The following is a 14932-nucleotide window of genomic DNA, read 5'->3' as shown; positions in this document are numbered from 1 at the left end:
ATATCTTATTTTTATTTCCACCATTTCTTTTTGTTATGTGATTGTAATTTTTGGTATTATGTACATGATTATGCTCTAGGCTTGTCTGTTACTTTTAAAGTTGTTTAACATTGTACCATGCCACTTATGTTGTGATGTTGGTAAAGATACATGAGAATAAATATTTCAAATCTATTCCTACTTTTAATATTTTTCACAAAGAATTATGTCACTATTTTTCTTCTTTGGAATATATGAAGGAGGAAAATGCTTTAAAACTGTGAAATTGCTGAGGAGCTTGACTTGGCTAGTAGACCCTAGATTTTTTTCTTTTACTAGTATTTTTTTTGGTAAAACTTTTCCTTTTTCCTCCATTTCTTTTTTTTAATTTTGCAGTTATATTTGATGGTAATTTTTGATATGTTAATGATTATGCTCTAGGCTTGTCTGTTACTTTTGAAGTTGTTTAACATTGTAGCACGCCACTTATGTTGTAATGTTTGTTGTGTGTCAATAAAACAAACAAAAAAAAACATTACTACCTGGCTATCAACATAATTATGATTTTTGGGAAATTTTTCATACATAAAAATAAATATTATATATTCGAAGGGGGAAAATGCTTTGAAACTGTGAAATTGTTGAGGAGCTTGAATTGGCTAGTTAACCCTAAAATTTTTCTTTTACTATTTTTTTTTTTTTTTTTTAATTTTCAGTTATATGTGATTGTAATTTCTGATATTGTATTCATGATTATTCTGTAGGCCTGTCTGTTACTTTTAAAGTTGTTTAACATTGTACTATCCCACTTATGTTGTAATGTTTGTTGTTAATATTTAAAAAAAGATATCACATTACTGTATTAGTTAGATCGATTTGGTTTCTACAAACTATTAGCGTGGTTGTCATTTAGACAGGATGTTGAAAATAATGTATAATTATTTTTTTCTAAGTGTGTAGTTGTCGAACTGCCACGACGCACAGTGGCCGACAAGTGGCGACGTTCATCCCCACTGGCTTACAGTGCGCATATGACATCTAGCCTATTGATATGATAGCTATGGCTGTCGTAGAGATATACAATGGTACTATCGGGCTAAACACTACCTTCTAAAATTCAAGTTAGACGTATAAAATAAGATATATATTTTTTTTATAATCTAATTTTTTTTATTTTTTGTTTTAGAAAAAATGTAGCTGTCGAACTGAAACGACGCAAAGTGGCCGACAAGTGGCGATGTTCATCCCCACTGGCTTACATTACCAAGAGACATCTAGGCTATAGATATGATAGCTATCATAGAGACATACAATGGACTATCGGGCTGAACATTAGCTTGTAAAATTCAAGCAAGACGTGTAAAATAGGGAAGACATATTTTTTTTATAATTATTTTTTACAAAAAATAACATTCACGAGTCTAAAACGAGTCACCCAAATGATTTTAATTATGACAATGAAACCATAAAACACTTGACAAGTCACTAAAACTTATATTTATATTATTAATAATTAGCATGTTGTTTTGGTGAATTGTTTCCAAAAATGATTACAAGTTACTGAAATAGGCAAAATTTTGACATGCACGGGTGTCATTCGCCAGGTCCCAGACATTAAAAAAACCAACGTAATAAAACGCAAAACATTTTATTCTCAGTCATTTTTCAGTAGCATGGACAGCATGTCTTTTTCCACTTGCAGTGTTCACCTCAGATGTTCGACGAGACACTCAATACGCATCACAGGTAATAACGACAACAATTCAAGCGAGAAGACAGAAAATGGGTTGTTTTCTAGAATCTGAGCACCAGTTTTCCCCAAGTGTCGTTTTATCCCGTAAGCTAGCTTGGACACGTGGCGACCGGGTGAGTTTTTTTATCCCCAAGCTGCCTTTGAGCGGTCGCCTACAGACACAATCGACAAACTCGACCACCCGGACGACTTGACTGATACGAACGAAGGCTTTGCTGGAAACACCTTCATCCTGGATGGCGTACAAAAGTACAGTCAAATATTCGGAAAGAACTAAAAAACCCAAAGCCCGTAGCTGCGTCTCGATTCCGAACTGAGCCTCATCTGGCTTACGCTCAGTTAGGTCCAAGTCTAAAGTCAATTCAAGTCCAGTCAGTGACTCGTCCTTAGTCTCTGTAGGTTTCAATGTTTGTTTCTGTGTGCCCTGCGATAAAATGGCGACCAATCCAGGTTGTAGTCCACTTTTCACGTTGAGCTGAGGCAGATTCCAGCTCCCTGATAAGCCCCGACAGGATAAGCGCTGAAAAAATAAACTGATGGATCAGTCACTGGGGTGTCTCCGCTAGGTGACCGTGGTGGAGTTCTGTCCTCGGATGGCGCACCAGGCCGTGAACACGTCCCTATGGGAGGGCAGGACAGCGTGGCTTGAAATTCATATCGATACGGTTTTACAAGATAAGTCTGAAGGAACAGATACCGGCAATGTGTAGCGACACACTCGTTACTGCAGTACTCTTTATCCCAGTCTTTGCTGTCCACCGCCGGGTTGGTGCAACCGTTGCGCACGCATATGTTCGGGCCGGCGACGGGCGCGACGCCAGGCCCGGGAGCCACTTTCACCTCCACCTCCATCTGACACACGAGTAGACACTGTTAAAATGGTGCGTTTCGTAGCGCAGGGGTGTCAGAATCATTTTAGTTCTCGAGCCGCTTTGATGGCAATTTGATCTAACGTCAGCCGGACCAGTTCAGTTTTGGACAAATACAACCCCTAGCAAAAAGTATGGAATGACCAGTCTCGGACGAGCACTCACTCAGACATTTTAGAGTCAAGAATCTGCATTGGACAAGGGGATGATGCTGGAACTTTTGTTTGGTGCTGTTCCAGTGAGCTTTCCAAAGATGACAGCCTGAAGAAAACATTAAAATTCCCTCAGTCCTTGCTGCTACAGGGCTGTCCGATGCAGAATCTTGACTCTTGACAAGATGACGATGCTGGAACTTTTGTTTGGTGCCGTTCCAGTGAGATTTACAAAGATGACAGCCTGAAGAAAACATCGAATTCCCTCACTCCTTGATGATATGTGGCTGCATGTCAGGCAAAGGCACTGGGGATATGGCTGTGGATGGTTATGCCTTCAATAAATGCACAAGTTTACACCGACATTTTAGACACCTTTCTTATCCCTTCAATTACAAATATGTCATTTTCCAAGATGACAATGCATCATGCCACAGAGCTGTTAAAGTATTCTTTGGACAAAGGCTAATCCTGTCAATGTCATGGCCCTCAAATAGCCCGGATCTCAACCCTATTGAAAACCTGTGCTGGAAATTGAAAAAAAAAAAAGGTCCATAGTGAGGCTCCGACCTGCAAGGATTATCTGGTAACTGCAATCAAAGAGAGATGGCACCAAATTGATAGCGAGCACTCATCAAGTCCATGCCTCAGAGACTGCAAGCTGTCATAAAAACAAACACCAAACAAAAGTTCCAGCATCGTCACCTTGTCCAATGCAGATTCTTGACTCTTGACAAGGTGATGATGCTGGAACGTTGTTTGGTGCTGTTCCAGTGAGACCTTAAATTGCCCAAAATGGCCTGGCATTGACTGCCACTAACAGCCATAGACGGCAGTCATATTTGTAAGTCTCACTGGAACGGCACCAAACAAAAGTTCCAGCATCGTCACCTTGTCCAATGCAGATTCTTGACTCTTGACAAGGTGATGATGCTGGAACTTTTGCTTGGTGCCGTTCCAGTGAGACTTACAAAGATGACTGCCTGAAGAAGACATCAAAATTCCCTCAGTCCTCGATCATATGGGGCTGAATGTCAGGCAAAGGCACCGGGAAGATTATGCGGTTAAATCTTCAATAAATGCACAAGTTAACATTCAAATTTTAGACAGCTTTCTTATCCTTCAATTGAAAATATGTTTGTCATTTTCCAAGATGACAATGCATCATGCCACAGAGCTAAAACCGTTAAAGCATTCCTTGGAGAAAGACTCATCCAGTCAATGTCATGGCCGCAAATAGCCCAGATCTCAACCCTATTAGAAACAAATGGTCCACAGGAAGGCTCCGACCTGCAAGTATGATCTGGCAACTACAATCAAAGAGAGTTGGCACCAAAATGATAGCGAACACTCATCAAGTCCATGCCTCAGAGACTACAAACTGTCATAAAAGCCAGAGGTGGTGCTACAAAATACTAGAGATGTGTTTTGATTGTTATTTCTTTGTTTTTAATGATTCCATATTTTTTCCCCTCACAATGGAGTGATTCCATATATATTTCCCTGCACTGGCTCTATAATAGTAACATTTACTGACCACCACAATGTTTTTTTATTCATTTCTTTTCATGTTTCTGAATGCTAAAGAGTTGCACTTTTGAACTAATTCATTATTTTTTCCAAGCTTTTTATCAGAGTTTGTTCTACATGATAAAATGTCTGAGTGAGTGCTCGTCCAAGACTGGTGATTCCATACTTTTTGCTAGGGGTTGTATATTGACTCACTGGCTTCCGGCCCACGAGCCGTAAGTTTGACACCCCTGGTGTAGTGTACAGCAGCGCCCTCTGTGGGACAACTGCTTGCCCTTACCCCTTCTTCTGTCTCCATCACTTCCCCCGCATCTGACGTATCCACGGGATCGAGCTGGCGCGCCGACGGGACCGCCTTGATCTGAAGAGGCGGCGGGGCTGCGGACACCGCGGCGCCGCCTCCCCGAGGCTTGGCCTGCAGGGGCGGCGGGGCTTGGGCGTGCACCATCTGCTGAAGCCTGGGCGGCGGCGGCGTGCTCTGCATCTGCTGAAGCGGCGGCGGCTGTCGCGCCGACGGAGCCGGCACGGCCGTGACCGACACGCCGCCGGAGGGCAGCTGCGTCTGCTTGATGATGATCTTGGCGACTGTGGGCGGGTTGGATTCGGGTGCGGGTTGCGGTCTGATGGCGCCCGTGCGGGAACGCGTGGTGACCTGAGGCAGGTCCAAGATGATGTTGGAGGTGCAGATGTTGGTGATGGTGTTCTCCTCCGGGTTGTACTGTTGAGCCCTGGTAAGGCGAGCCGGCGGCGGCGCGGGTGAAGGCGGCGACGGCGCCGAGTCCAACACTTGGATGGGGACCTGTAGCAAGACCAAGGAGAACTAGAGAATGTCATTTCTGGATCAATTGGTACGATAGCTTAAAGTGCCTGTGACAGCATTTAAAAAAACATCTTAAATAGCATTATTATGCGAACTAGAATTTCATAATTATGACGGTCTTACGACAGTATTATGACACCCAAAAAATTTTAAAAAACAAAAATGGGTTTTGAATTTTTGTCGTCTTCAATCTTTCATTGTGGACTAAATTTCATTTTTAGCAAAAAAATTGATTTTTATTTGCGGGCCCCGCAAAATGACAACACCAGCCAGATCTGGCCCACGGACCGAGAGTTTGACACCCCTACTTTGAAAAATACTTATTATTAAGTAGAGCTGCAGCTAGCTATTATTTTAGTTGTCGATTAATCGATGATCTAGTTTAGTGCTGCAACGATTAATCGATTAACTCGAGTATTCGATTCGAAAAAATCGAATTAAATTTTGCTGCTTCCAGTATTCGTTTAATTAAAGTGGTGTTGTAATAGTTTATTCTGAAAGTGTTTGCATTTAGTTTTATTGATTTGGGTGGATACGCTGCCCTCTGGTCTGCCTCATTTCACATGGCTTAATCCAGCTGCTCTCTGTTAAGACCAACATAAGCTAAGTTTTTGTTTGAGCTCATGTTTTTTTTATTTTTTTTATGCATTCATAATTTAGTTTATAAGTATATTTAGCTTTTTTGTGGGAATATGTGTGAACCATTTGTTAAGAGCATTCTAAAAAAAGGTTAGCATTTGAGCTAGCGGACTTTTGCCATGTACGTTAGCCAATTGTTCTTTTGTTGTACATAGATCTTCATTTATTTATTTATTTATGTACAATTTGAGGCTCAGCTCAGGTATTTTAATTTTTCATGTTCCTTATACGATGACCCTAATTTTCGCACTATAAGGCGCACCTGACTATAAGCCACAGCCCACCAAATTTGGCACAAAAATGGGATTTGCTCATAGATAAGCCGCACTGGACTACAAGCCGCAGCTGTTCTCTCTGTATCATGGGATATTTACACCAAAAGATATTAACCGGTACAACCTTATTTGACAGTGGCATCATACGACCGACTGTCATAAGACCAAATGAACAATCATTAAACTTGGAACCAATTACTGCAAAGCTTTATTGCTTCAAGAAACTTCATTTGGCCATCACTGCTCCCTTGGGGGACACAGTCAACCTCTGCTGCCACCTGCTATTGCCTGTTTTCATCCAACATGCCTCATAGCATGCATTGCAGTGCTGCAGATGTAAATAACGATCAAAAATCATGTTCTGTGCTAAATATTTCTTCAGTTACTGTTCCAATTCTTTCATCAATTGCTAGTTATGGTATTTACTGACACTTTATTTGACAGTGGTGCCATAAGACTGTCATTACACAATCATAATTATGACATGTCTCTGTCCTGAGCATTCATGAACGCTTATAACAGATGTCATTAAGTGTTATCCGGCAAATGATCTCACTTTTGAATGGATGCAAAAGATCCAAGATGGACAAAAATTGAGTTAGTGACATAATTTGCCAAATGACACTTAATGACATAAGAATTCAGGAATGTCCATGATAGTGTCATTTTATAATTTTGATGATCTTATGACAGTCTTATGACACCGCTGTCAAATAAAGTGTTACCTAAAAAAAAAAAAATCAACAAATAAGCCGCACTGGACTATAAACCACAGGTATCACAATGAAGGAAAAAAGTAGCGGCTTATAGTCCGAAAATTACGGGTACTCAATTATTCGAACTAACTAGTTCATCGATTAATCGACTACTAAAATAATTGATTGCTGTAGCCCTAATCTAGTTAGTTCGAATAATCGAGTAAATAACATAAAAAATTAAAATACCTGTGCTGAGCCTCAAATGGGGAAAATAAATAAATGAATGCAAGTTTTGCTAACTTACATAGCAAAAGTCCTCGCTTGAATGTTAATTTTTTTTAAATTAACATTGCTCATAACAATGGTTCAAACTAGGGCTGCCAAAATTATCGCGTTAACAGGCGGTATTTTTTTTTTTTTTTAAATTAATCATGTTAAAATATTTGACGCAATTAACGCACATGCCCCACTCAAACAGATTAAAATGACAGTACAGTGTCATGTGCACTTGTTACTTGTGTTTTTGGAGTTTTGTCGCCCTCTGCTGGCGCTTGGGTGCGACTGATTTTATGGTTGTCAGCACCATGAGAATTGGTGGTGTTGAACAATGGCGAGCTACTAGTTTATTTTTTGTTTGAAAATTTTACAAGTTTTATTAAAACGAAAACATTGAGGGGTTTGAATACAAAACTTCTATAACTTGTACTAACATTTATCTTTTAAGAACTACAAGTCTTTCTATCCATGGATCGCTTTAACAGAATGTTAATAATGTCAATGCCATCTTGTTGATTTATTGTTATAATAAACAAATGCAGTACTTATGTACAGTATGTTGAATGTATATATCCGTCTTGTGTCTTATCTTTCCATTCCAAAAATAATTTACAGAAAAATATGGCATATTTTATAGATGGTTTGAATTGCGATTAACTACAATTAATTTTTAAGATGTAATTAACTCGAATAAAATTTTTAATCGTTTGACAGCCCGAGTTCAAACACATATTCCCACATAAAAAAAAAACTTGGCTTATGTTGGTCTTAACAGGGAGCAGCTGGATTCAGCCATGTGGAATGAGTGATGTCATACATATTCATTTTTGCCCCTAGAGGGCAGTGTATCAACCCAAATCAAAAAAAGTGAATACAAACACTTTGAAAACAAACCGTTACAACACCGCTTAAATTGAACGAATACTCAAAGCTGCAAAATTTCAAGTGATGGTCAGCGCACCTGATTGTTTAGAGTGGCTTTGTACTCTGCAAGTGCTCTTGAGTAATCCTTCTTGGCTATCTCGTTTTTCCTCTTGTAAACCTGCAAAATGGGAAAGGCGAGAACCATTTGTGAGTAAATGTATACATTTTGATTCCACACTAGACATTTAACCTGTTTTTGCTCCTTTCCGAGGCTGTCCCACATGGATGCCACAATCTTGGAGACTTCTCCAATCGTGGCTTTGGGGTTTTGTCCCTTGATAGCTGCTTGAGTATCCCTGAAGAATAGCGCGTATGCCGGGACAGGCTTCTGCGGTTCGCCGGGGTCTTCCTTCTTCTTGTTCGACTTGCCACCCCGGCCGCCCGCTCCTTTCCGGGCGGTTCCCGCCGAGGTGCCCGCGCTGGGACCGGACGGCGGCGCCACGGCAGAGTCCAAAGAGATGACGCCGGAACAGTAGGTCTGAGAGACTGGGGACTCCACCAGGATGCTCTATACATGGGGGGAAAAGTGTTAAGTAGGAGTGGGAACCTCTTGCTACCTCACAATACAATTGGCGATACAAAGCTCACGATAACGATGATGTGACAATATGGCGACACAACGATTATTGATACATTGGTCAAGATATTATTCTAGGATATTCTACAAACAACTAATTAACAGAAAAACAAGCTTCTAGTGTGAATTGGAATGAGTTTATCACTGGTAGACGTCCAATCCATTTGAGCTGGGAGGGTGGCAGCGAATGAACGAATGTTCATTCGCTGCCATCCCTCCCAGTTCAAACGGATTAAACGTCTATGGCTTTCAGTGGCAGTCAATGCCAGGCAATTTTGGGCCATTTAAGCTCTCACTGGAACAGCACCAAACAAAAGTTCCAGAATCATCACCTTGTCAAAAGTCAAGAATCTGCATTGGACAAGGTGACAATGCTGGAACTTTTCTTTGGTGCTGTTCCAGTGAGACCTTAAATGGCCCCAAATTGCCTGGCATTGACTGCCACTGACAGCCATAGACGGCAGTCATCTTTGTAAGTCTCACTGGAACGGCACCAAACAAAAGTTCCAGCATCGTCACCTTGTCCAATGCAGATTCTTGACTCTATACAAGGTGATGATGCTGGAACTTTTGTTTGGTGCTGTTCCAGTGAGACCTTAAATGGCCCAAAATTGCCTGGCATAGACGGCAGTCATTTTTGTAAGTCTCACTGGAACGGCACCAAACAAAAGTTCCAGCATCGTCACCTTGTCCAATGCAGATTCTTGACTTTTGACAAGGTGATGATGCTGGAACGTTTGTTTGGTGCTGTTCCAGTGAGACCTTAAATGGCCCAAAATTGCCTAGCATAGACGGCAGTCATATTTGTAAGTCTCACTAGAACGGCACCAAACAAAAGTTCCAGCATCGTCACCTTGTCCAATGCAGATTCTTGACTCTTGACAAGCTGACGATGCTGGAACTTTTGTTTGGTGCTGTTCCAGTGAGACCTTAAATGGCCCCAAATTGCCTGGCATTGACTGCCACTGACAGCCATAGACGGCAGTCATCTTTGTAAGTCTCACTGGAACGGCACCAAACAAAAGTTCGAGCATCGTCACCTTGTCCAATGCAGATTCTTGACTCTATACAAGGTGATGATGCTGGAACTTTTGTTTGGTGCTGTTCCAGTGAGAGCTTAAGTGGCCCAAAATTGCCTGGCATAGACTGCCACTGACAGCCATAGACGGCAGTCATCTTTGTAAGTCTCACTGGAACGGCACCAAACAAAAGTTCCAGCATCGTCACCTTGTCCAATGCAGATTCTTGACTCTATACAAGGTGATGATGCTGGAACTTTTGTTTGGTGCTGTTCCAGTGAGAGCTTAAATGGCCCAAAATTGCCTGGCATAGACGGCAGTCATATTCGTAAGTCTCACTGGAACGGCACCAAACAAAAGTTCCAGCATCGTCACCTTGTCCAATGCAGATTCTTGACTTTTGACAAGGTGATGATGCTGGAAAGTTTGTTTGGTGCTGTTCCAGTGAGACCTTAAATGGCCCAAAATTGCCCGGCATAGACGGCAGTCATATTTGTAAGTCTCACTGGAACGGCACCAAACAAAAGTTCCAGCATCGTCAACTTGTCCAATGCAGATTCTTGACCCTTGACAAGGTGATGATGCTGGAACTTTTGTTTGGTGCTGTTCCGGTGAGACCTTAAATGGCTCAAAATTGCCTGGCATAGACGGCAGTCATCTTTCTAAGTCTCACTGGAACTGCACCATACGTTCCAGCATCGTCACCTTGTCCAATGCAGATTGTTGACTCTTGACAAGGTGATGATGCTGGAACTTTTATTGGTGCTGTTCCGGTGAGACCTTAAATGGCCCAACATTGCCTGGCATTGACTGCCACTGACAGCCATAGTCATCTTTGTAAGTCTCACTGGAACAGTACCAAACAAAGGTTCCAGCATCGTCACCTTGTCCAATGCAAATTCTTGACTCTTGACAAGGTGATGATGCTGGAACGTTTGTTTGGTGCTGTTCCAGTGAGACCTTAAATGGCCCAAAATTGCCTGGCAAAGACGGCAGTCATATTTGTAAGTCTCACTGGAACAGCACCAAACAAAAGTTCCAGCATCGTCACCTTGTCCAATGCAGATTCTTGACTCTTGACAAGGTGACGATGCTGGAACTTTTGTTTGGTGCTGTTCCAGTGAGACTTAGAAAGATGACTGCCTGAAGAAGACATCAAAATTCCCTCAGTCCTTAATGATATGGGGCTGAATGTCAGGCAAAGGCACTGGAAAGATGGCTGTGGTTAAATCTTCAATAAATGCACAAGTTTACATTGAAATTTTAGCTTTCTTATCCCTTTGATTGAAAATATGTTTGTCATTTTCCAAGATGACAATGCATCATACCACAGAGCTAAAACTGTTAAAGCATTCCTTGGAGAAAGACTCATCCAGTCAATGTCATGGCCTGCAAATAGCCCAGATCTCAACACTATTGAAAAAAAATGGTCCACAGGAAGGCTCTGACCTGAAAGGATCTGGCAACTGCAATTAAAGAGAGTTGGCACCAAATTGATGAAGAATACTCATCAAGTCCATGCCTCACAGACTGCAAGCTGTCATAAAAGCCAGAGGTGGTGCTACCAAATACTAGAGATGTGTTGTGATTGTTATTTCACTGTTTGTTTCTCGTGATTCCCTATTTTTTTCCTCAGAATGGAGTGATTCCATAAATATTTCCCTGCACTTGCTCTATAAAATGAACATTTACTGACCACCACAACATTTTTTATTCAATTGATGTATTTTTCCTTGTTGTTGTTGAAGTGCAATTGTTTGTGTTATTACAACTTTATACCTCTGTGCCTAAATGCGTAAGTTATGGAAGTGCAATTTTATTTTTTCTTGAAAAAGACATTTATTCTGTGTTTCTGTGCGGTATTGATATTAATGCCTTGTACTGAAAAGAGGCATGGTCTATTTATAGTTGTGATTTCTCAAAAAGTATTTTTTAAATTTAAGAGTAAACGTTTATTGCGTTTTAATGGATGTACTTATTACTTAGTAATACTAATATATACTGTATTCTTACTGTTATTGGAAATTGGTTAAAAAAAATTAGAGTGGGGGGCAATAATATTGCATATCGCAATAATTTATGAGAGAATTTATCGCCCACTAAAAGTTGTTATCGCGATGTTGCAGAAGAAGTGGCGAAGCGGCAAATAAGCGAAACTCACCCTTCGGAAGTCGTCCACGTCATCGTCATGCAGAGAGTTCGTGGGTGACGCCGCGGCCGACAGCGGGCGCTCCGGCGACTGCGGCCGCTGCAGAATATTCCCGGCCCCCAACCCGAGACCCAGTTGAGCGCTAAGCTCCGACTGATCGATGGTGGTCAGTACGTTGGAGCCCAGCAGTCCTTGGGTCATGTCCCCCAGGGGGACATCGATGGCGACCGGGGACGAGCCGCTAAACTGCGATCCTATGGGATGACCCAAATCCTGCGCGCACACGAAGGAAAGGCTAGCGTTGGTGCGTGTCCAAACACGGCTCGTTACGGGAACGTCCTCACCATTCCCAGGGATGAACCCAGCAAGGCGCCTCCGGACTGATTGATGACCCCCAAACTCAGGTGCTCCAGACCTTGAGACGGGGGATGAACAAAAGTAGAGGCGAAGGAGGGGTCGTCGCCTTCCACCACGGCGTTCCCGGGAACCGCCACGCTGTCGGAAGGGCTCGCGTCCGACATCTCCCCGAAATGAGACACAACGTCAGAAACGGTGAGGGACGAATCCGGGTCCAGCGAGATGGGTGGGATCTCGAACTCTTCATCGCCAAGACTGGGCGTGTGGAAGGTCTAGAATTTGGGAAAGACGCAACTAAAGTTACCGTGCGAGGATCCGTACCGTGACGTGCTTACCTCCGAGGGCGCCAGGAAGGGATGGCCGGACCCAGAGATGGTCAGGTAGTTATCGCCCCCTCCGGGAAACTGAAACATTGAAGAACACGTTCAAATAGAGAAGTCCAAATGAATGACGCTCAAAACTCGGACATGACTGAAGAAAGACCCTCACACCGCACTCTGGGTCACCTTGTTATCAGTATCAAATCCATTGAACGGCTGTGGATCCAAAAACTCTGGATCGCCATCAGGTTGCCCGCTTCCTCCGGTAAGATGGGAGTAAAAATTCAGGTCCATCACGTCTCTCAGCAAAAAAACCAAACGGCCAAACGTCGCTAATATCCTCGCTCACCTCTGTCTGAGCGGGCAGGTTCTGACAAAAAGCCGACGGAATCCCAACATGTGGACGCCCAAAATAACCCCTCCTTACGTGGATCTCCACACGTCAGTTTAGCTTTTAGCCGGATTTGACGCAAGGCTGCGGAACTGCTGCTGTGTCCCCCCACCCACCCCGAGCCTTAAAACGGACGTCTGTCTCCCTCCCCCAGGTCGAGTCAGCGAGGACACCCCGGTCAGTCCCCGAGCACGTCCCCTGCCACTCGGTTCCGACTCCTTCAAGCGTGACCGTCGAATCCTGCACAAATCGCCGCCGTCTGGTCCGACCCAGGATTCTCAATGGAACCCGAGCTACCGATCGGGGCGGAGTCAAAGGACGCAAAACACCGAAGCAGGGATAAAGCCATTTGTATTTCAAAATAAAAGCAGTAGTTAATCCGACAACTTTCCTCGTCAAGTGAACAATAATTACCAACAAGGTTTGAGCTTAGTTTTATTTCATGTTCTTTTAATGTCAAAACGCGACATCCGGTGTGCGTTGTACTATCCAAACACTACATTGTTTAATCGTCGTTACTCCTCACATATGACAACAAACCCGTTTCCTTTAGACGTCGATAGACGTCATAATCCTCTTACCTCCATAGTCGCTGTCAAATTGTGGTTTCGGTTGAGTTTTCGGATCCACTTTGCTATGTGAACTTCGTCCGGAATCGATTTCCTCAACGATTACAACATGGCCGGCGTCTACCGGATTGGATGTACGGCGGGAAATGACGTCACTAAGTCCTAGCGTGACGTTTACGGAACTACGTGAATGTGTGAAAATTGAACAACAACGTTTATGATTCATAAATATTGATATACCTCTTACAGAAGCGATTTTATTAGGTTTTTACCCAATGGATAAAAAATTAGAATTTGTTTTGAATGTAATATGGCTTATGGGGAAGTTTTTTTTATTCATAAGTGTAGGTTTTTTAAAACCAAACAGTGTATGGCTCACTGGAGAAATGATTTCTCTTGAATGTGATCGATGGGAAGGCCCATCATTTGTTTTCTTTATTCAAACAATTTAGGTTGGTTCAGTAAGTCCTCTCTCAAAAGAAAAAAAAATATTTTTTTTTGTTTTGTGTTTGTTGTGGTGGTTGTTGTTGTCGTTCAGCGGCGCCTCCAGAAATTTTTCATAGGGGTGGCCAGATGGGGCCACTTAAAATCTTGGGGTGGCCAAAACTAAAAGCTATAATTTCAGGTTTTTATTATATTTTTGCAGTAAAAAGGTCAGGGGAAAACTATCAGAAAGACTTCAGGACACGGCTACTGATACACTTTGGTTTATTGTGTAATATTTGATGTTACTAATGATTTAATGTGCATAGTCCGTAACTGTCCAGTCATCATTTTGAGTTCCACAACAATTCTGTTTATTGTGTTATGTATATTTTAGGCATAAGGTGTACATTTAACTAGGGCTGTCAAATGATTAAAATTTTTAATCGAGTTAATCACGTCTTAAAAATTGTAATTAATCGCAATTCAAACCATCTGTAAAATATGCCATATTTTTCTTTAAATTATTGTTGGAATAGAAAGATAAGACAATACAGATACAGTATATACATTCAACATACTGTACATAAGTACTGTATTTGTTTATTATAACAATAAATCAACAAGATGGCATTAACATTATTAACGTTCTTTCTGTGAAAGGGATCCACGGATAGAAAGACTTGTAATTCTTAAAGGATAAATGTGAGTTTGTATATTGTGACTAAATATTGCCATCTAGTGTATTTGTTGAGCTTTCAGTAAATGATACTGTAGCGACTTAACTGTTCGTGGGGTGGCGTGGCTCAGTGGTAGAGTAGTTGTCCCCCAAACCCAGAGGTTGTGGGTTCAATTCTCCGCCCTGATGAACACGCCTAAGTGTCCTTGAGCAAGATACTGAACCCCACGTTGCTCCTGGTGCTGCGTCACCAGTAGGTGGATGGTGAGATAGTGTAAAGCGCTTTGGGCGCCTTGAAAGGTGGAAAAGCGCTATATAAGTGTAACACCATTTACCATTCTGCCCAAATGCATGATGGGAAGTGGTGCAACCATGACTGTGTGTGGTTGCTTCTCTGCGTTGGGTACACTACAGGGTCTTAAGAAAAAGATCGACTCATCATTCTTCCCCATGTCGCTTCCCACAATATTTATAGTTGCAGTGGGAAGAGATGACAAAGCTTTTGCCAAAGCATGGCCCCAATGAACGCTTTT

The 14932-nt window shown here is 42.2% G+C and overlaps 1 protein-coding gene across 2 annotated transcripts; it reads right to left on the bottom strand.

Moving 5' to 3' along the window:
• Positions 1-1396: 1396 nt before the first annotated feature.
• tox4b (TOX high mobility group box family member 4 b) lies at positions 1397-13477 on the bottom strand. 2 transcript variants are annotated; one of them, XM_057854589.1, is made up of 10 exons: positions 12687-12818; positions 12524-12593; positions 12353-12421; positions 12005-12289; positions 11673-11933; positions 8106-8423; positions 7953-8033; positions 4564-5082; positions 2430-2584; positions 1397-2352 (listed from the first exon to the last, which is right to left on the bottom strand). In XM_057854589.1, exons 1-10 carry the CDS (start codon positions 12734-12736, stop codon positions 2295-2297), a joined length of 1866 nt encoding a protein of 621 aa, XP_057710572.1. In that variant the 5' UTR covers positions 12737-12818; the 3' UTR covers positions 1397-2294. The 2 variants fall into 2 exon arrangements, with proteins under 2 accessions (XP_057710572.1, XP_057710574.1); XM_057854591.1 differs by lacking the exons at positions 12524-12593; positions 12687-12818 and adding an exon at positions 13310-13477 and having other exon boundaries at positions 1398-2352.
• Between the last annotated feature and the right edge of the window lie 1455 nt (positions 13478-14932).

Source organism: Corythoichthys intestinalis, chromosome 13 (assembly GCF_030265065.1).
Source record: "Corythoichthys intestinalis isolate RoL2023-P3 chromosome 13, ASM3026506v1, whole genome shotgun sequence".
NCBI classification, from domain to species: Eukaryota; Metazoa; Chordata; class Actinopteri; order Syngnathiformes; family Syngnathidae; genus Corythoichthys; species Corythoichthys intestinalis.
This window is presented reverse-complemented; position numbering and strand designations above follow the sequence as displayed.

What these genes read in the sequence shown, in the direction of transcription:
- tox4b (XM_057854589.1), bottom strand. Translation starts at nt 12,736, where the DNA reads ATGTTGGGATTCCGTCGGCTTTTTGTCAGAACCTGCCCGCTCAGACAG. An exon ending in ACCTGCCCGCTCAGACAGAG is followed by an intron (nt 12,594 to 12,686) that starts GTGAGCGAGGAT and finishes TACCGGAGGAAG; the next exon opens with CGGGCAACCTGATGGCGATC. An exon ending in TGATGGAGACAGAAGAAGGG is followed by an intron (nt 2,585 to 4,563) that starts GTAAGGGCAAGC and finishes CTCGTGTGTCAG; the next exon opens with ATGGAGGTGGAGGTGAAAGT.